Source organism: Chenopodium album, chromosome 4 (genome assembly GCF_948465745.1).
Source record: "Chenopodium album chromosome 4, dcCheAlbu1.1, whole genome shotgun sequence".
NCBI lineage: Eukaryota > Viridiplantae > Streptophyta > Magnoliopsida > Caryophyllales > Amaranthaceae > Chenopodium > Chenopodium album.
Genome location: NC_137837.1, coordinates 2,095,593 through 2,118,670, shown reverse-complemented (window position 1 = coordinate 2,118,670; position 23,078 = coordinate 2,095,593). Strand labels below are relative to the sequence as shown.

Here is a 23,078-nt window from a genome sequence, read left to right as displayed (position 1 = left end):
TGAAGCCCAAGCATCTTACGCCAGTACCCTACCCGGTATCCGGATTCAATGGGGCTTCAACTTACCCAGATGGGAAGGTGACACTTCCTGTCACCATCGGCTGCGAAGAAGCAGCCAGGAATGTCATGACTGAATTTTTGGTCATTGACGCTCCTTCAGTGTATAACGTGATTTTGGGGAGACCCATAATTCACGAGGTCCAAGGGGTCGTCTCAACTTATCATCAGCTGATGATTTACGTCTCAGACGCCGGCTTCCCCGAAAGGATCCAGGGCAGCCAAAAGGACGCCCGAAGGTGCAACTACCTCAAGCCATCCACTAGTCGCCCAGATGACGACGACAAGGATGAGGAGGAGAAAGAAAAAGAAAGAGAGCCAAGCACAAAAAAGCCGAAAGGCCTAAGCGCTTCGGCCCAAGGTTCTGTGCCCAGAGAAAAAGGGCCAGAAAGGGAAAAGGCTAGCTCTTCATCTGAGCCGAAAGACTCAGAGAGCCAGCCGAAGAACAGAAAGTCTGGGATGCCGGCTGACATAGACAGCAGGCCAGATTGTGAAGAGTCCAGTCCATCAACAATGGACATGGACCAGCAGACTGAAACAGTCGAATTGACCGAAGGAGACGCGGAGAAATGTGTAACAATCGGGATGGACCTTGATCCGAACACCCGTTGTGAACTTATTCAGCTCCTTCGGGATAACAGAGATGTGTTTGCTTTCTCGGCAGCTGATATGCCCGGGATAAGTCCAAACCTCATCTCCCATAAGCTTAACGTTGACCCAACGTGTCGACCAATTAAGCAAAAGAAGCGGAGTTACTCTGCAAATAAGAACCGAGACATCGCAGCCGAGGTCAAAAAGTTGCTGGAGGCAGGCTTCATCGAGCCTTGTCAATATCCGAAATGGCTGGCAAATGTGGTGATGGTTCAGAAGGCCAATGGTACCTGGAGGATGTGCGTTGACTTCACGGACCTAAATAAGGCTTGTCCGAAGGATTTCTATCCCTTGCCGAGGATCGATCAGCTAGTCGACTCGACAAGTGGCCATGCCTTGCTTAGTTTCATGGACGCATTCTCAGGGTATCATCAGATCTTCATGCACCCCGACGATCGAGCAAAGACGGCATTCGTCACGAACGCCGGGGTGTACAATTATAAAATGATGCCCTTCGGATTGAAAAATGCGGGGGCAACCTATCAAAGGCTGGTGGATCAAGTTTTCGCCGATCAAAAAGGCCGAAACATGGAAGTCTATGTTGACGATTCGATCGTCAAAAGCAAAAAATCTGAGGACCATGTTAAGGACCTGGCTGAAACCTTCGCCACCTTAAGAAAGCATCAAATGAAGCTGAATCCGAAGAAGTGTGTCTTCGGCGTGAAGTCAGGGAAATTCCTTGGGTTCATGGTCAGCAAGAGGGGGATTGATGCCAATCCCTCCAAAGTCAAAGCAGCGCTTGACCTTCCCGAGCCAAAAACAAAGCGGGATGTTCAGCGGCTCACCGGAAGAATGGCAGCCCTTTCGAGGTTCATTTCCAGAGCTTCGGATAAGGGGCTACCTTTCTTCAAAGCCCTGAAACTCCCGAAAACAAAGGAGCTCGTTTGGGAAGAAGAGCAAAAAGAAGCCTTCAAGCAGCTTCGGGAGCATCTGGCTCAACTCCCAACGCTGGCTAGCCCAGCAGAGGGAAAAACTTTGTATCTGTACGTGGCTGTTAGCCCAGCCACCATCAGTGCAGTACTGCTGAAAGAAGAAAGCAAAATTCAGCAACCGATCTATTTCGTCAGTCACACCCTGACGGATGCCGAGACTCGCTACCCTCTACTCGAGAAAGTCGCTTTCGCGGTAGTGGTAGCTGCTCGGAAGCTGAGGCCCTATTTTGATTGCCATCAGATAGTGGTCTTAACTGATCAGCCGCTGGAAAAAGTTCTCGGCAAAGTTGAAAAATCTGGTAGGCTAGCCAAGTGGGCTTTTGAGCTCACCGAATTCAGCATCAGCTACCAGCCGAAAGCTGCCATAAAGGCTCAAGCTCTAGCGGATTTCTTGGCCGAATGCTCGTACCAAGAGACGCTAGATAATGAAAGGAAAGTCTGGACTGTGTTTACGGATGGATCCTCCACCGTAAATGGTTCAGGGGCAGGGGTAGTGATAACCTCTCCCGAAGGCAAATCCTTTGAGTATGCACTAAAATTTTCTTTCAAAGCTTCGAACAACGAAGCTGAATATGAGGCCAAGATCAAATCAGTCATTGCAAAGCTGAGAACCTTTGAGGTTCAACTGATCCCAAGGGGTCAGAATACTCAGGCCGATGCACTCTCCAAACTTGCTAGTTCAACTCTCACTGAGCTGAGCAGATCTGTGTATGTGGAGGTACGTCGAGAAAGAAGTGTCGACGAAGCACCTGAAGTGTGCTGCGCTGACCCAGAGCCCAGCTGGATGGATCCCATCCTAGCTTTTAAGCTTCGGGGAGAGATTCCCGAAGATAGAATTTTGGCCTCCAAGCTGAAGAGAACCAGCTCAAGGTTCATCGTCTTCAGGGGGGAGCTTCTGAAAAAATCCTTCTCAGCCCCATTGCTGAAATGCGTGGGACCGACAGATGCAGATTATATCCTACGGGAGATTCACCTCGGCATCTGCGGGAACCACATCGGGGGAAGGACCTTAGCCCACAAGGCATTGAGGGCCGGATATTACTGGCCCACCATGATCTCAGATGCTAAGGAGCTGGTTCGGAAATGCGAAAAATGTCAAAAATTCGCACCAGTTATCCATCAGCCAGCTAGGGATCTTCAGCCGATTCTTAATCCACTCCCGTTTGCCCAATGGGGACTGGATATACTGGGACCATTTCCAGATGATATGTACCAGAAAAAATGGCTGATAGTCGGTGTTGATTACTTCAGTAAATGGATCGAGGCCGAAGCAGCCTCGAACATTACAGAGCAAACTGTCAGAAAATTTATCTGGCAGAATATCATCACCCGTTTCGGCATCCCAAGAGTATTTGTCTTCGATCATGGGAGGCAATTCGATAACTTACCGCTGAAGCGGTATACAGATCAGTTCGGCATCAAACTGGCATATTCAGCGGTATGCCACCCACAAAGTAACGGACAAACCGAAGCTGCAAATAAACAGATCCTAAATGCCCTCAAAAAGAGGGTGGAGGATCAAAAGTCCAAGTGGCTGGAGGAGCTCCCAGGAACCCTTTGGTCCCTACGGACAATTGAAAAAGAGGCAACGGGCTATTCACCTTTTGAACTGGTGTATGGTGCCGAAGCCGTCATCCCAGTGGAAATTGGCTCTGAGAGCTTACGGGTGCACCACTTCTCAGCTGAGAATGAGCAACTGATGAAGGAATCTCTCGATTTCCTCGACGAAGTAAGAGACTCAGCCCGAGACAGAATGGCCGCTTATAAGCAGAGAATCAGCAAATTTTACAACCGAAGGGTCCATGCAAGGCCCCTCAAAATTGGAGACCTTGTCCTTCGGAATGCTGCTGCAGTTCAGAAAGGCCGAATCCATGGGAAACTCTCAGCTACATAGGAAGGGCCCTACGAGATCAGTGATGAGCTTCAGCCATGGACATACCGACTTCGGCAGTTGGATGGAACTGAGTTGAAAAATCACTGGAACGCTGATGTACTGAAGAAATATCATGTGTAAACCCTTCGGGGCAGAACAATATTTGTAAGTACATTTTGAATTAATGAAAGGCCTTGGAGCCACCATTTATATAAACATTTGCAACTTTTTATTCTTTCAAAGTTTTCTTTGTTCTATCTACTCTTTAAGGGTTTTTATTCAGCCCTGTCTGAAACCTTCGCCTCCGGGTAACTGGGTTTCGGATTGCTGACAAACCCGTCTTTTTAAAGAACACTGGTCTTCCAGCTGAAGTCAAGCTTCAGTAAGACTTGTTCTCCAAAGACATGAGTCCATGGACAAGTCTGGGATATTGCCTTAACTGAGCCTCGTATCCCAGAAAGCCATTATCCGAAACATTGCCTTCAGTTGGCCCTGTGTTTCGGATATCCATTTTTAAAGATAGACAGGAAATCAAGGATATCAACAACTGCTGGAAATTTTTTATTCAGCCCTGTCTGAAACCTTCGCCTCCGGGTAACTGGGTTTCAGATTGCTGACAAACAAGTCTTTTTAAAGAACACTGATCTTTCAGCTGAAGTGAAACTTCAGTAGGACTTGTTCTCCAAAGACTTGTTCTTCATTCTGGGGTATTGCCTTAACTGAGCCTTGTATCCCAGAAAGCCATTGTCCGAAGCATTGCCTTCAGTTGGCCCTGTGTTTCGGATATCCATTTTCAAAAGATAGAAAAATAAAACCCAGCTCAGCAATCCAAAGACTTGAATCTTTAGATTTCTGAGGGAGCAAGAGGCACTACCAGTGCAAGTCTATGTTCAGCAGAACTCTTTAAGCCGAAAGCTTTGCACTTCACGAATTTTTTACGAAAATTTCTCAAGATCAGAAACAGTAAAGCATTCAAAATAAGACAAAAGCAGTTGAAGAAAGGAACATCAGATTAATAATTCATGCTCAGAAAGTGAGCTACAAGTTCAAATAAATCAAAGACTGTATCGGCAGCCGCCCACAAGCGGAAAATAACAGCTGCCGAAATACGTACAGAAACAAAAATAAACTGTTTGTACGACAAGGCAAGCTGAAGCAAAAAACAAGGCAAAAAATTCAGAAAGCGGCAAGTCTAAAGTTGAGCGCACGATGAACCGCAAGATTCTGAAGACGACTGCCCGAGTTCCTATGCTTCAACCCGAGGATCAGACTGATCAGCGTTGTTGGGCCCCATGGTGGCCTCGGCCCCAGCAGCAGAAGAGGCGGGCTTTGCACCCTGCTGAGCCTCTCTCTCCCTCCGTTCAGCCTCCAACTCCTCCCTCTCAGCTTCTTCTTCGGCTTCCTCAGCCTTAAGGATTTCAGCTTCGATTGGAGTTGCATATTTCATGTGAGGGTCTTCGGGATCCTAGACCCATTCAGCACATTTGGACCAGTCAAGCTTCGGCTCAGCATGTAGGCAGACTCTTCGGCACACTCTGAACCCGTTTCTAAAACCCATTTCATACTCTTCTTGGGTATAGATGCGGACCTTGAGTAGAGCCTCAGCATCAGCCAGCTTCTGTTTCATCTCCTCCAAGTCTTCTTTGGATTTCTTTAGCTCATCAGCAAGCTTGGAGGAAGACTCTTTCTGCTCGTCCAGTTCCTGCTGAAATTGGGAAGCCTTGGTCTGAGCTTGGGTCAACTTATCTTCCTTGACCTTCAGCTGATCCTCAGCCTCTTGGAGCTTGGCAAGTTGAGCTTCAGCAGCAGTAGCAGCTTCGGAGAGTTGGACATTTCGAGCCTGGAGCGCCTCTTCAGCAGCCATTCTGCTGGCTTCGAGAGCTTCCAACTTCTGCTGCACTTCAGCCTGTGCAGCAGTTCCTTCTTGGATTCGGCTCCCGATGGCAGCTTTGAATTTGGAGATATCCACTCCCATGTGCTCCTGAAGAAATTTTTCCCCTTCCATCAGCGTAGGGAAAACTTCCTTCTCCATGGCATCGCAGAAGGTCTGAAGGGCTTCAGCAGCTTTCTTTTCATACTCCTCACCCTGCTGCCGCTTCTCTTCAGCCGCTGCTTGCTTCAGCTTGGCAAGCTTTAGCTCCTCTTCGGCTACCTTCTTGTCGTACTCAGCAGCGTCAACCCTATCTTGTAGGGTATCTATCAGCTCTACAGTGAGAGTCTGATTGTGCACAAACTGGAAACAGGGGCACAAGTCAAAAAAAAAAAAAAAACAAAAAACAAACAAAAACACAGCTGAAGAGCTGAAGTGAAAGAGATAAAGGCAAAGAAGAATCACCTGCATCATCAGCAGTTGGTTAGACCTGGCTGGGTCTGGAACTGATCTGCTGGATTCGCCCATCCCAGCAGTGGCCTTCAGCGACCAGATCCTCGCCCTATCTACTTCGGACATGCCAGCAAAATTGCCGAAGTAGGCTGCAGCACCTTCTCGGTTCTGACCCCATATGAGGTCCCAGATATGATCTGGGATTGGCATTCGGGGGGCCGAGAAACCCATTTCTCCAGACTGCAGCGTCTGGAAGGAAGGGAAGGATGACGATGGAGCCTCTTGAGTCTTAGATGGCTCAGCATCCCCCTTCTTCCCAGCAGAGTCAATTACTATGACCTCCGCTTCTTCATCAGGTGTGAGGACGAAAGCCTCAACCTCTCTTGCAATATCGGCTGTGAAACCCTCAGCATTGGGCATCACAGCATTCTCATCCCTGTGCTCAGCAGCACACCCTTGAGCTTCCTCTTGAACCCCTCCCTTAGGATCGGGAGTTTTCTGATCCACCTCCATCTCGGGAGGTGGCGGAGGGGTCCTCGGAGGTGATTGAGCCGACGGCCGGGGAACCCTCGGCGATCCACCGCCTTCCTCAGGTTCCCTTATTTCGATGCCGATGGTCATCGGCCTCCTTTGAAAGTCATGAGGGCCGATGATGGCCATCCTTCGTCGCCTTTTTTGAAGCGGCTGCTCGTCCATGTCTGAGTCTTCAGACTCTTCTTGTATCTGGTCTTCGGGACGAGCAGGGGCTTTACCCTCTCTTTGTCTATTACTCTCCTCGGACTGTAAAAGACAAGGGGGGACGAAGGGTATGAGTAATAACAAAAAAAAAAAAAAAAAAAAAAAAAAAAAAAAAAAGCAACAGCAAAGCTGAAAAGCTAGGTCTAAAGAACTCACCGAAGTCTTCAGCAAAGCCTCGTCTTCTTCAGCTGCCCTAGCTGCAGCTTCTTCTTCAGCAGCTCTGGAAGACCCCACTCCCCCTTCGCAAGCTTCAATAACCCGTGCAACCTCTTCGGCTGTACGGGCAGCTTCAGCTTCTTCGTCTAGCAGCTGAAACAAGGGATCCCTCTTCTTCCACCAAGGCTTCTGCTTCTGATATAGAGCAACAGCCTCAATTTGGAAATGGGAAGAGTCTAGATGGACTTCCCTATGCTTCGATTCAGTGATAGAAGGAGCCCGAGCAGTTACGACACGTTCTCGGTTGACGCCGAGACGATCGTAGTTAATGCCGACGTTGGTCTCGTCCCGCTCTGAAAGAAGAAGAGGAAAGGGATTAGTTCAGCTAGGTTGGCACAGCAGAGAAGTACGAAGTAAAAGCAGAGGAAAAGATATAATTAAAAGGCCTCGGCCCCAGCCGAAGAAACTTACCATCCCTAAACTTTCGGCTGAGGCCGACAGCTGCTAACATGTTCTCTTGGAAGACATAATGCGTATCGGGGAGCCAAGTCTCCGGGATATGCTGCATCCGACCGCTGCCCCCCGGGTTCGGCCGCTTGCCAAAGATGTTCTGCTGATTAAGGTTCGGATCCGAACCGTCACCTTCGGGGGGACCCAAGCTTCCCATCTCGGGATCAGGCTCGGCAAGATACCTGGGGGCACTGAAGACGCAAGGATGGTCCGGATCTGGGGGCGCCCTAACCCAGATCCATTGACCTCTCCAGTCTTTGTCTGAAGAATCATTCGGCCACATGGTCAGATACTGGGGCCGAGACTCAATCCGGTACCACCCAGAGCCGTGATGTCCGTGCCCACTTTGAATATTTGGCACTAGCCGATGGAGCTTTCTGAAGCAGTGCAGGTTCGGCACATACCTGAAGAACTTGCAGACCCACAAGTATGTCATCACCATTCGGATGCTGATGGGAGTTAGCTGACATAGAGAAATGTTATAATGGATCAGCAAGTCTCGGACGAATACGTCCAAAGGGAACCTCAGCCCATACTGAAGTTGTCTTGTATATACCCCCACATACCCCGGGGGTGGACGATGGATTCTATCGGATGCCACGGGCATTCGGCACCAATACCCATCAGCTTCAAGGATGCCATAATGCAGCTCAATCTGCTCGGCAAACCGATACTGTTCGGCATTCTCTACCCACCATGAGTAGGGGCGGTTCTTTATCATGGCCGAAGCCACTTCAGCATCCTCCCACTCTGAAAACCCAGGAAGGATATCCCAAAGGACAACGGGAACTTCATCATCTCGCCCAGAAACGCTCGGCCCCTCCGCCCCCTGAGGAGGAGCCGAAGAAATGGGAGTTGCCCTAATCCCTTCAGCAGGGTCAGATTCTGCTCTCTGTCCATTCCAGGTCCCCGTCCTGTTCCTAGGATCGGGAATCGGCCTTGCTCTTCTTGGAGCACGGGCCCTACCTCTAACTTCCCTCGCCATTGATGAGTTTCGAAGAAAAAAGTCGAAAAAGAGGAAGAAGAGTTCGAATTTGAAGAAAAATAAAAACTAAAATCAAAGGGAATTACCTTAATCTGAAGCGAAAGTTGCCGATTTACGAATTGGTAGTGACGAATCTCAGTTTCTAAGCTCAATGCTCGGGGAATTTGCGAAGTTTTGATGCGGGTTCTTGGGTGTTTTCTCGAGAGTTCTGGATTTGTGTTGGTGAAGAAGTGAGGAGGGATGACGCGCCTCTGATTATATCTCCAAGAATGGGAATTCTGGGAGTCTGCGCTTTAATTTCTCTTAAATGCTCCACTAAGTAACCGTTAAACACACGACCTCATGATTAAACCGCCCATTATCCGTCCAACTTCCACAATCATTCACCTAACCGTTGTTATCTCATTAATTACGGTTTAAATCCGAATTTCTTGGATTAACTAAATCATTTACTTCCCTCCTTTTCTGATTAATCAGACCCGACCCGTCATCCTTCCAAATCGGGTCTGGGGGGCAAGTTGTTTGGGTCCAATTTAGTCCAATTGGGCCTAGTCATTAAATGATCCAATTAAAAGCCCAAGGTCCAGGTTCGACTCTCCAATTGTGCTAAAGTCAAGGTCAGTCCACCAGACATGACAATTGGGCCACGGCCCACATTCTCCATATGTGCTAAGGTATAAAAGCCTTCAATTCATTCATTTGTACAGAACACACAAAGCCTCAAGCAATTAATTCTCTTGCATAGCTTTCTCTCTCTACACATTGTACTGACTTTAGCATCGGAGGGGCCTTCCTCGGCAACACCCCCGAGGCTAGTTTACGTGTGTGTGCTGTGCAGGAAACCTTCGGCCCAACATCCCTTGGACCGAATCCAGTCTTCACCACTTCAACGGGCCTTCGGCAAGGCCCCATTGTTTTCACCCGAAACAGATATTCTTGATAATATTATATACTTAATGTACATTATATCTTAAAAGTTATTTGTTACAATAAAAGTAAATAATAGACTCAAATTGAAGTATCTGGTTGAGAACTTGACATGAAGTTATCAATCAGTCAGGGGCTAATTGGTTAAGAGTTACTCAGTTGGTCAGTTAATCAGCCACGTACAAATTACAAAACATGTTGTGCATTTAAAGAACAAGCAATAAATCCCCATATCCAACATAACAAATGGTTATGTCAACCAAAATAACTAGATTGGAATAAATAAACAACCATTTATGCCCGGGCTATGCCTAGTCCTTATATGCATGGGTTGACATTAAAATGTAAAATGCAGTATATTTTAATTTATGACTTAACTTTTTTTGCAAATAAATTATTATTCATAATGTTATTTTCTATATACTCCGTATTAAGCTCGGTGGTAAGATTATTAGTTTTACGACTATTAGAGGTTGTATGTTCGAATCTCGTTAATTGAGAGAGAAAATACAAGTGTCCTCTTTAGATTGGTCATTATTAGAGAAAAAAAAAAAAAAAAAAAAAAAAAAAAAAAAAAAAAATACTCCAATTGGTGGGCTGATATATAGAACCAGATAAGTGAAGACTCAACACTTTTCTCTATCCTCTTCTTCAAGCTCAAGCTCGAGCTCAACAACAATGGCGTTATCATCTTCTCCAAGCTTCTCTCTCCTCAATTCACACTCTTTTTCCAACAAACCATTCTCTCTCTCCTACACCACCTTCACCTCTACTAAGCTCATGCGCCGCCGCAACTTCCGCCGTTCACCGCCGCCGTTTAGAATTCTCGCCGCTACAACTCTTAATTCCGACAATGGCACCGTTGTTTCCGACTCCGAAAACCCTAAAGACGCTAATTATGGTCGACAATTCTTCCCTCTTGCTGCTGTTGTTGGACAAGTATGGCTTCTCTCATTATCTCTCCTTTTCTGTCGATTTCTGTGTTGTATTATTTTTGCTAATTGCCTAATTTGTTAAATTTTGGCTCTTGATTTAAAATTTTGAAACTTATGGTTGGAATGATCTGGAAATGCTTACAATTGTTCAAATTAGAGTGTAATTTCGAATTTTATTCATAATGATCATCTATTTATGGAGGAGATTAGGTTCTCTGAGAGTTGAACATGATTAAATTTATTGTTGTGTATCGAGTCGGGTTATATAGGTGGCAACCAACAGGGTTCTTTGTGAGTTGAACATGATCATCTAGCTGACTAGCTATGGAGGAGATTAGGTTCTTTGGGCATACTGAGGATGATGTATATCGAGTCGGGTTTTGGGCAGATTGATACAGAATTTCCACATTTTGCTTATTGTAGAGGATCTTGTTTAATAATGAAATACACATCTAGATGAAGATGATTGTAGGTCGAGTTGGGCTGTGGGCAGCTTAGTGTAGTTCATTTTTGCATTATTTTGTCGTCTTCTTGTGAGAGATAAGGAGGAGAGGCCTTGAATCCGGTGGAGCCAGAAGGTCATTTGCTAGATCGAGGTGATTATACCATCATCTTCAAGACTGCTAATATAATTAATCCGTCTATTATTGGGAGCCAATTATGTGTTCCTGTGGATTGATTAGACTCTATGGGACAACTGGTTTATTTCTCCACTGGCTTGATCAAGTTACTATGGTGATGCAGGTGACCTTATTGAGTTATTTCGTCTAGTTACTTCCTGGTTTAAGAATTTAATGATTGATGAACCAGGAAGCTCACCTTGGTTGCACTCTTTTTGCAATGGAGGGAGGGAGCAACATTCTTGGAAGTATGTCATATGCTTGATCGCAAGTAATAAAATACCTAGAAATCGGTCTTAATTTTGTCGATATACCTTATCTTAGTACAATATCTTTCACCCATATTCAAAGAACCTGGTGAATCAATTGCTTCACAATCTTTTGGGGGTTTTAGGAACAGAAGACTTGCAGTTAAAACTAAAGAGTGGGTGTCATTGTTTTAGAACTTCTAGTTGATCAGTAAATAGATGTGGTATTTGGATTTTTATATGAATGAATGATTGGACATTTGATTTGAAATGCGAGCTAAAATATTTTGTTGATGTACTACTGAGCGTACCACTAAAACTGCAAGCATATCGTGACTAGTCTTGTGGAACATTATATGTATGACCAGTTCTTACTGGTACCCTCTTGATTTTACTTTTAAGTTGTTCATCTAATCACAGGATGCTATTAAAACTGCACTTTTGCTTGGAGCCATCGATCGTGAAATAGGAGGGATAGGCATATCAGGAAAGCGAGGGACAGCCAAAACAATTATGGCACGTGGTTTACATGCCATTCTCCCACCTATTGATGTAGTTGTGGGTTCCATTTCAAATGCTGATCCATCCAATCCAGAAGAGTAAGGTTACTCCATATATTTTGAGTGTTTATTTATTTATTTATTTTTTTTTTTTTTTTTTTGGCTCATCTGAAATTGCATTATATGAAGTATAAACCCTTAATTTTCAATTCTGTTAGTTTATTAATGAGCAAAAGCAAGTAATATGGGTGTAGCGCTGTCCTTCGTTATTTATCAGTCATACTTTGTTTGGTGTGCATTTAGTTTGCTTGCTTAATCATTTAATTTAGTGCATATGGTGAAGGTGGGAAGATGGATTGGCTGATCGTCTTGAATATGACTCATCTGGCAACATAAAGACCAAAGTTGTAAAATCTCCATTTGTACAGGTACTGTACATAAAACATTTAACATCCTTATATATTTACCTTTATGTTCTTTACCTTCATTGATTTACTGGCTCTACACTTTGCAGATTCCTCTTGGTGTTACAGAGGATAGGCTTATTGGGTCTGTTGATGTTGAGGAATCTGTGAAAACTGGAACTACTGTTTTCCAGCCTGGACTTCTGGCTGAAGCTCATAGAGGTGTCCTATATATTGATGAGATAAACCTTCTGGACGAAGGGATCAGTAACTTGCTCCTGAATGTTTTAACCGAGGGTGTCAATATTGTTGAAAGAGAAGGAATTAGTTTTCGTCACCCATGCAAGCCCTTGTTGATTGCCACCTATAACCCAGAAGAGGGTGCTGTACGTGAGCATTTGTTGGATCGTGTAGCTATTAATTTGAGGTATTGTATTCTAGGTTCCTTGAATATGCATCGTTGGGTTTTATGAGTTGGTATTGCTTCAATCTGCCCATCCCCTTTCTTGTAAGATACAGGCTCCTCAACAGCACATCATGTAGGCTTGTTCTTTCTTTGTTTTTTTGCATCCTACATTGATGTCCTATTCCTTCTGCAGTGCAGATCTTCCAATGAGTTTTGATGACCGTGTTGCAGCTGTTGGAATTGCAACACAGTTTCAGGAACAAATAAATGAAGTATTTAAAATGGTTGAAGAGGAAACAGAATTAGCTAAAACACAGGTAATAAAGTAACAATCAAGTTGGATTTTACCTACTATCTTGTAAGCATGCCCACTTATAGCTGCCACCTCTTTTAGCGGGTTAGTTGAGCCTTTTCTGATATTCACTTCTCTGTAACCTTGAAAAGAAGTCCCTTCTTCACGAAAGGGAATTTTTTATGTACCTAGTGAGGAAGCCTTGTGATAATATACATATGTATGAACTCATTCCAGATTAGCGCGGTATCTTGTAATGGACTTGTATCACTTGTTTTAGTAACTCATTTGCGAAAGTGACAACAACAACCGAGAATAAGGTGTCCTATAAAGTAGTAAATGATAAAATTTAGCATGCCAGTCATGCTTTTCCCTAGCAACCCTGGAAATTCCCATAGAGTAGCAGTAAAGTAAAGAAAGGTACACTTTTTTATATAAAAGAATGGAAGAACAGTCAGCCTAAACCGATAGAAATGTCCTCTCCATATTCCAAAACTTGTACAAAAGGCCTGTAGACACTGGAGAACAAGAGACAAATAACCCAATTTATCACCATCATATCCAATTTATTCCAAAGATATGCAGCCACCTCACAATGCCCCACTACCCAAACAAAATACTTCTGCTGTTACATTTCCTGAGGCTATGCATCATCCCATAATCCCCCCATCCCAAACAAAAGACTTCCTCAGTCACTGTTAAAATGCACATATCAAGCCATCAAAGGCTTCAAAGCTGCATATTATTAATAGTGTTGAGACTCTCCAAACAGCTGTCTGTGAAAGGCTTTGTCCTTGTTTGGGTTCTGGATTCCCGAATATATGTTTAATTCTTTGTCTATTGGAATATATCGCAGATCATTTTGGCACGTGAGTACTTGAAAGATGTTACTATTAGCAGGGAGCAACTAAAATACTTGGTCATGGAAGCAATGCGAGGTGGTTGCCAGGTTCTAAAAATTGGACTCTCATTTGATCATCTTGGCATAATTTCAAATTAATATGAGCTTCTACAAGCGTAACATTTATTTGCAGGGCCACAGAGCTGAGTTGTATGCTATGCGTGTTGCTAAATGCCTGGCTGCGTTTGAAGGACGTGAAAAAGTTGGTGTGGATGATTTGAAGAAAGCTGTTAAGTATCGTTCAAGTACACCTTAATGCTTTCTGGATTTTCTTAGTGCTTTTGTGAAATTGTGGAGTCAAACTTTCCTGGGATCATCCCAAATTATGATAACATTATGCTTTAAAATCATATGTAGCTTGGGAGTTTCTCTTAGATTTGAACATTTTATCAAGTGTAGTTGTGGACATCTTCAATGTCATTTGGAATATGGATTGGTAAATGATATGATGACCTCTTGAAGCACACAACTAGTTTTTGAAACTCTATTATATTGTTTCATTTCAGGTTGAACTGGTAATTCTTCCTCGTTCAATCATTCAGGAAAGGCCTCCAGAAGATCAAAATCAGCAGCAGCCACCACCGCCACCACCACCTCAACAGAATGAGGATTCATCTGAGGAGCAGAATGAGGAAGAAGACCAAGATGTTCCTTTTTCCCCCTTTCTAAGTTCTAGTTCCTGCTTGTTTATTGACTAGTGGCTTGTTTCTAGATTGACATTTACTTGATGTGTTGCAGGATGAGAATGATGAAAATGATGAGGACAATGAACAACAAGATCAGCTACCCGAAGAATTTATCTTTGACGCAGAGGGAGGTTTAGTGGATGAGAAACTTCTTTTCTTTGCTCAACAAGCTCAGAGACGTAAAGGGAAGGCTGGGAGAGCAAAGAATGTCATATTTTCAGAGGACCGAGGCCGTTACATTAAGCCAATGCTTCCAAAGGTTTCTAGTGCATCTTAAGCTTATCTACTTTTCTAAAGCTTTATTATATCCTAAATGTCCACAATAAACCAATGATTCCAATGATTTTAACCTACCCACCCAGAAAAGACTGATTAAAAGAAGAAACAGGATTCCTAATTATTCTTTCATTGCAGAAGGCAGGATAGGTGTATTGCGTCAGAAGACTTTGAACCAGAATATGACACTTTTTTAATTGCTTTGATTATCCTGTTAGCTGCCTCTGATATACTCTGAGCCCCACCATCCTTCTATTTCCACTAAACAAGACTTATTCTGAACAGGGTCCTGTCAGGAGATTAGCCGTGGATGCAACCCTTAGAGCTGCTGCTCCGTATCAAAAACTGAGGAAGGAGAAGGATTTGCTCAAGGAAAGGAAAGTTTTTGTGGAAAAAACAGACATGAGAGCAAAAAGAATGGCTAGAAAAGCAGGAGCTCTGGTATTCACTGCTGGCTTTAATACTTCTCTATATTTGTCGTTTATATTTTTTACACTTTTGATTGCATTACTTCCCCGAGCCTTCAAAACACTAGAACACAGACTTTTCAGAGCTTAACCCTGATACCATAGCAAAATAATGATTTTACGGTCTTGAGAAATAAATAGAGAAATGGCATTACTTTTACTACTGTATTTCATTGGCTTGATAATTATTTGATGACAGGTTATATTTGTGGTTGATGCTAGTGGGAGCATGGCACTAAACCGTATGCAGAATGCAAAAGGTGCAGCACTCAAGTTGTTGGCTGAGAGCTATACTAGTAGAGATCAGGTGAATCTAACTTAACTAATAAAACCAACATGATGTTATTCTGGATGAAATTTGCAAAGGTTTGCATACATCCTACCAAACATAGCGCATGGATAACTTCCTATGCTACTCCACTGCATGTTATAGGTTTGCATATTTCCTACCAAACATAGCACATGGATAACTTCCTCTGCTAATCCACTGCATGCTACGTTATGGCCAGGCATTCCACTTCTATATTATATAATCTGTCGTGTTTCCATATATTTTCAAGGGATGATTTATAGCAGGTTTGTGGGCTTATGTGTGCACTTATACATGTCCCATGCCGGTTGGCACTAGTATAGCTGTCAAAAGTTAACCTGACCCGAAATACCGACTCAAACCCGATTATTAACCGACCCATCTGAACCCAAAAAAATGGTGACCCAAACCCGACCTGAAACCAACCCTAAACCCGAGTTGACCCGAGTATGTGAGACTCGACATGAACATGAATTGACCTGGAGATGACCTGACCCGAATGTAACCGTAAATTAGTTGAACCCGAATATGACCTGACTTGGAAATGACCCGACCTGATTGTAACCTGCAAATTATTGACTTGAACATAACCCGACTTGGAAATGACCCAACCTGATTATAACCTGCAAATTATTGACTTGAACTGAACCCGAGAATGACCCGACTTGAAAATGACCCAACCTGATCATAACCCGCAAATTATTGACTTGAGCTGAACCCGACTCAAACCCGAGAATGACCCGACCTGATTCTAACCCGCAAATTATTGACTTGAACCGAACCCGACTCGAACCCCAGAATTACCCTAACTCGTTTTAACCCGTGAAAACCCGAATTAAACCCGACCTATTGTTCACCCAACCCGAATGTAACCCGACCTATTATTCACTCGACCTAAACCCGATAAGAAGTATGACCCGACTCATGCATGACCCAACCCAAACCCGAACCGCATAGGTTATGGAATTAATCCGAATTGATCCGATCCGAGTTGACCCGACCCACTCTTACCGACCCAAACCCAAACCATTTATCTTAATTGACAGCTGTACCCGAAACCTCCAAAATTTCTCAAAAAGCGTGGATATTAGCCTTCAATTTTGGAATTTTTTTTACTTTTTTTCACCTGGAAATAAAAATTGCCGAAATTTTTAACATGGTCCCTTATACCCTCCGGCAGTCCAATTGGCTGGGTAGAACCATCCAATTTGCCTTTAAACGATCAATTTACCGATTTATAACTTGCACTGATTTCATTAAATTAAGCTTACCACGAATATTTATAAAAACATATAATGATCATAAATGGATCCAAACGACATTATATGACCCCGAGATGTATCCCCTAAAATCTCAATGCTTTTCGACACCGGGCCCCAAAATACTCGAAATTTCTCGAAAAGAGTGGATATTAGCCTTCAATTTTGGAATTTTTGACTTTATTTCGCCCTGAAATAAAAATTGCCGAAATGTTTACCATGGTCCCAAATACCCTCCGGGAGTCCAATAGGAAGGGTGGAACCATCTGATTTGCCTTTAAACGACCAATTTACCGGTTTACAACTTGCGTCGATTTCATTAACTAAAGCCTACTACAAACATTTATGACAACAAATAATGATCATATATGGTTCCAAACGACATTATATGTCCCCGATATGTATCCCTTAAAATCTAAAGGCTTTTCGACACTGGGCCCCGAAACCTACAAAATTTCTCAAAAAGCTTGAATATTAGTCTTCAATTTTGGAATTTTTTACTTTTCTTCGCACAGAAATAAAAATTGCCGAAATTTTTACCATGGTCCCTAGTAACCTCCGGGAGTCCAATCGGGTAGGCGGAACCATCAAATTTGTCTTTAAACGACCAATTTACTAGTTTAAACCTTGCACCGATTTCCTTAACTCAAGCCTACCACGAACATTTATAAAAACAAATAATGATCATATATAGTTCCAAACGGCATTATATGACCCCGAGATATATCCCCTAGAATTTCAATACTTTTCGACACTGGGCCCCGAAACCTACAAAATTTCTTAAAAAGTGTGGATATTAGCCTTCAATTTTGGAATTTTTTGACTTTTTTTTGCCTGGAAACAAAAATTGCCGAAATGTTTACCATGGTCCCTAATACCCTCTAGAATCCAATTGATTGGGTGGAACCATCCAATTTGCCTTTAAATGCCCAATTTACCAATTTACAACTTGCACTGATTTCATTAATTCAAGCCAACCACGAACATTTATGACAACATATAATGATCATATATGGTTCCAAATGGCATTATATGACTCCAATATATATCCCCTAAAATCTCAAGCCTTTTCAACACCGAGCCCCGAAACCTCCAAAATTTCTCAAAAAACGTGGATATTAGGCTTCAATTTTGGAATTTTTTGACTTTTTTCCCTGAGAAATAAAAATTGTCGAAATGTTTACCATGGTTCCTAATACCCTATGGAAGTCTTATTGGGTGGGTGGAACCATCCAATTTGCCTTTAAACGGCCAATATACCGATTTACAACTTGAACCAATTTTATTAATTCAAGCCAACCACGAACATTTATGTCAACATATAATGATCATATATGGTTCCAAACAGAATTATATGACTCCGAGATGTATCCTCTAAAATCTAAAGCCTTTTTGACACCGGGCCCCTGAAACCTCCAAAGTTTTTTAAAAAGCGTGGATAAAAATTGTCAAAATACTTACCATGGTCCCTAATACCCTCCGATAGTCCAATTGGGTGGGTGGAACCACCAATTTGCCTCTAAACGACCAATTTACCAGTTTATAACTTGCGCTGATTTCATTAACTCAAGCCTACTACGAACATTTATGACAACAAATCCTGATTATAACTGGTTCCAAACGACATTATATGACCCAGAGATATATTCCCTAAAATCTCAAGTCTTTTTTACATCAGGTCCCGAAACCTCCAAAATTTCTTAAAAAACATGGATATTAGCCTTTTATTTTGGAATTTTTCGACTTTTTTCGCCCATAAATAAAAATTGCCGAAATGTTTACCATGATCCGTACTACCCTCCTGTAGTCCAATTGGATGGGTGAAACCATCCAATTTGCCTTTTTAACGGTCAATTTAACGGTTTACAACTTGCACTGATTTCATTAACTCAAGCCTACCACGAACGTTTATGACAATATATAATGATCATATATGGTTTCAAACGCCTTTATATGACCCCAAGATGTATCCCCTAAAATCTCATGTTTTTCGACACCGGGCCTCGAAATCTCCAAAATTTCTCAAAAAGCATGGATATTTGCCTTAAATTTTGAAAAAATTTGACTTTTTTTCTCCAGAAAATAAAAATTGCCGAAATGTTTACCATGGTACATTATACCCTCCGGCAGTCCAATTGCGTTGGTTGAACCATCCAATTTGCCTTTAAACGACCAATTTACCGGTTTACAACTTGCACCGATTTCATTAACTCAAGCCTACAACGAACATTTATGACAAAAAATAGTGATCATATATGGTTCCAAACGACATTATATGACCCCGATATGTATTTCCTAGAATCTCAAGGCTTTTCTATTCCAGGCCCCGAAACCTACAAAATTTCTCAAAAAACGTGGATATTAGCCTTTAATTTTGGAATTTTTAGACTTTTTTTCGCCCGGTAATAATAATTGCCGAAATGTTTACCATAGTCCCTAATATCCTTCGGGAGTCTAATTGGGTGGGTGTAACCATCTAATTTGCTTTAAACGACCTATTTATCGGTTTATAACATGCACCGATTTCATTAACCCAAGCCTACAACAAACATTTATGACAACAAATAGTGATCATATATGGTTTCAAACGGCATTAAATGACCTCGAGATATATCCCCTAAAATTTCAAGACTTTTTGACACGGGCCCCGAATCCTCCAAAATTTCTCAAAAAACGTGGTATTAGCCTTCAATTTTGAAATTTTTGACTTTTTTTTCGCACGAAAATAAAAATTGCCGAAATGTTTACCATGGTTCCTAATACCTTCAGGGAGTCCTATTGGGTGGGTGGAACCATCCAATTTTCCTTTAAACGACCAATTTACCAAATTACAACTTGCACCGATTTCATTAACTCAAGCCTACCACGAACATTTATGACAACAAATAATGATCATATATGGTTCTAAACAGCATTATATGACCTTGAGATGTATCCTTTAAAATTTAAAGATTTTTCAACACCGAGTCTCGAAACCTCTAAAATTTCTTAAAAAGCGTGGATATTAGTCTTCAATTTTGGAATTTTTGGACTTTTTTTCGCCCGCAAATTAAAATTGCTGAAATGTTTACCATGTTCCCTAATACCCTCCGGGAGTCCTATTGGGTTGGTGGAACCATCCAATTTGCCTTTAAACGGCCAATTTAATTATCGGTTTACAACTTGTACGGATTTCATTAACTCAAGTTTACTACGAACATTTATGACAACATATAGTGATCATATATGGTTCCAAACGACATTATATGACCCCGAGATGTATCCCCTAAAATATTAATACTTTTCTACACCGGGCCCTGAAACCTCCAAAAAATTCTCAAAAAGCGTGGATATTAGCCTTCAATTTTGAAAATTTTTTATTTTTTTTCGCCCGAAAATAAAAATTGCCGAAATGTTTACTATGGTCCCTAATATTCTTCGGGAGTCCAACTGGGTGGGTGGAACCATCCAATTAATCTTTAAACGACCAATTGACCGGTTTACAATTTGCACCGATTTCATTAATTCAAGCATACCACGAACATTTATGACAACAAATAATGATCATATATGGTTCCAAACGGCATTATATGACCCTAAGATGTATTCCATAGAATTTAAAGACTTTTCGACACCAGGCCCCCTAACCTCTAAAATTTCTCAAAAAACGTGGATATTAGCCTTCAATTTTTAGAATTTTTTTATTTTTTTCGCCTGGAAATAAAAATTGCCGAAATGTTTACTATGGTCCCTAATACCCTCCGGGAGTCCAATTGGGTGTGTGAAACCATTCAATATGCTTTTAAACGGCCAATTTACTGGTTTACAACTTGCACCGATTTACCGGTTTACAACGGCCAATTTAATTAACTTGCATTGAATTCGACTTGAACCGAAATTGACCCAAATTTGTTTTAACCCGTCAAAACCCGAATTTAACCCGACTTGTTATTAACCTGACCTTAATTCAACCCGACCCGTTCCTATCCCGAACCGAATTCAACCCAACCTGTTACAAACCCTACCCGTAATCAACCTGACTTGTTATTGTCCTGACCCAAATTTAACCCGACTTGTTATTGACCCGACCCGAATTTTACCATACCTATTACTTACCCAACCCAAAAATTCAACTTGATATGTTACTAACACGAATCGAAATTAGCACGACTTGTTATTGACCCGACCTAAATTCAACCCTAATTGTTCCTGACTCGATTTCTAATCACCTTAAATGCAATTTAGACCACCTTATTATTGTTGATCAAATCATTTTGTCTTGGGAGACCAAGTCGATCCACGCTAGCAAAAGAAAGGAGCATATTCCTCAAATTTAAGAGTTAAATATAGTATATATTTGTTGTATGGTCAAAGGAGATAATTATCTTCCTAAATTATAGACTATAGTTCCCTAATATATTGCTATTTATATTATAGTCAAAGGAAATAACTAGCTTGATGAAAACGATAATTATCTATTTATAGTTAGTTGAACCCAAATATGACCTGTCTTGGAAATGACCCGACCTGATTGTAACCTAGCAAATTATTGACTTAAACATAACCCGACTTGAATCCGAGAATGACCCGACTTGGAAATGACCCAACCTGATTATAACCCGCAAATTATTGACTTGAACCGAACCCGACTTGAACCCGAGAATGACCCGACTGGAAAATGACCCGACCTAATTATAATCCGCAAATTATTGACTTGAACTGAACCCGAGAATAACCCGACCTAATTCTAACCCGCAAATTATTGAATTGAACCGAACCCGAGAATTACCCTAACCCGTTTTAACCCGTGAAAACCCGATTTAAACCCAACCTATTGTTCACCCGACCCAAATGTAACCCGACCTTAACCCGGTAAGAAGTATGACCCGACTCATGCATGACCCAATCCAAACCCGACCCGCATAGGTTATGGAATTAATCTGAATTGACCCGACCCGAGCTGACCCGACCCAAACCCGACCGGTTTACACGAACTGACAGCTCTACAGACAGTCATTAATGTTGAGAACTTGCGAATGAATCTTTAACCCCCCTCCCCCCCCCCCCCCCCCCCCCCCTCTTCCTTTTCTAGTATCCAGTTTTACCTTCCTATTTCTGATGATTCCAACATTTAGAATTGTTTTGATGCTGGGGGGGGGGGGGGGGGGGGGGGGGTGCTCAATCTTGTCACATCATTAGCGATGTTCGAACTTGATGTTAGGGCGTGATGGTTCGAAATTTCGAATGATTATATTGCCTTTTCGTCTTGTTAATAATTTGGCTTTGAATTTGATATAATGTAATCAGTTCAGCAAAAAGGCCAACAACCTCTTAAGATTCCATTGACTGCCACTCTGCCAGATACTTGTGTAGTAGTGCATTTCCTTTACAGGCTACACAATATCTGTTCTATCTGACATGGGGACAGACAGAGAAACTTTCTATTTATATATTTCAACTAGTAAAACAAAGGCACTATATTTTCTTCTAGATCTCTGTTTTTAATATTAAGGAGGTTCCCTATGTTGTTGATGTTTTCACATTGTTACTTAGGTTTCTATCATTCCATTTCGCGGGGACTCTGCAGAAGTTCTCCTGCCTCCTTCCAGATCAATTTCAATGGCAAGAAAACGTCTCGAGAAACTTCCGTGTGGTGGAGGTTCCCCTCTGGCTCATGGTCTTACAATGGTCAGTACTTTTGCACTACCTATGCTGTGCCTTAATGTGTCTCATCATTTGCATTCAAATTGCTGTACTCAAGCTACAATGCTGCGAATCCTTTCTGATTCCTCCTCTGCATATGCTTAGGCTGTGAGGGTCGGAATGAATGCAGAAAAAAGTGGAGATGTTGGACGCATCATGATTGTTGCTATAACTGATGGTAGAGCAAACATATCACTGAAAAGATCTACAGACCCAGAAGCAGCGGCATCTGCAGATACCCCTCGGCCTTCTTCAAAAGAGTTAAAGGTAATTTATACTCTACAGCCTACACCAAATGATTGCTAAAATGTAGATCATTAAACTTAGTATATTACCTTGACTGTCAGCCTTTCTGCAATTTATTTTTTAAGTCTTGAAAATTATTTACTCTGGTTGTGCTCGTTATTAGGAAGAGATTCTGGAAGTGGCTGGTAAAATTTACAAATCAGGAATGTCCCTGCTTGTCATTGACACAGAGAACAAATTTGTATCCACCGGCTTTGCCAAAGAGATAGCCAGAGTAGCTCAGGGTATGGTTTACACTAACAGATTTCTTTCTAAATTTCTTATGCTTTCTCTGATATGATTCAAATTTCAAATCTTTATGCAGGAAAATACTATTATCTGCCTAATGCTTCTGATGCTGTAATCTCAGCAACAACCAAGGACGCCTTGTCAGACTTGAAAAACTCGTGATTACATAGATAGGTCAAGTTGTCAATATCGAAAGCAAATTTATTTTCAACATGACTCAAATATTTTGTAGATCTTGATAAAATCATGTTAATAGATCTTGACTCGATGTCGGAAGTGAGGTTGTATTGTAAAGGCACTCTTATTTCCAAGTGACACCCAATAATTAGAGCTCAAGGTTGATGATCATCAGTCCAAAATGTAGCAAACTGAAGTTCAAACAAAAATTGGACCTGTAATTTGAACTA

At 42.1% G+C, this 23,078-nt stretch overlaps 1 protein-coding gene across 1 annotated transcript; it reads left to right on the top strand.

The window, feature by feature from the left end:
* Window positions 1-9,769: 9,769 nt before the first annotated feature.
* LOC145628478 (magnesium-chelatase subunit ChlD, chloroplastic-like) lies at window positions 9,770-23,022 on the top strand. Its single transcript, XM_081680776.1, has 15 exons — window positions 9,770-10,090; window positions 11,375-11,553; window positions 11,798-11,882; window positions 11,969-12,285; window positions 12,458-12,581; window positions 13,413-13,505; window positions 13,591-13,686; window positions 13,964-14,104; window positions 14,196-14,402; window positions 14,705-14,860; window positions 15,086-15,193; window positions 21,988-22,122; window positions 22,243-22,404; window positions 22,547-22,667; window positions 22,748-23,022. The coding sequence occupies exons 1-15, from the start codon at window positions 9,830-9,832 to the stop codon at window positions 22,831-22,833; spliced, it is 2,271 nt and encodes a 756-aa protein (XP_081536902.1). The 5' UTR covers window positions 9,770-9,829; the 3' UTR covers window positions 22,834-23,022.
* The last annotated feature ends 56 nt before the right edge of the window (window positions 23,023-23,078 follow it).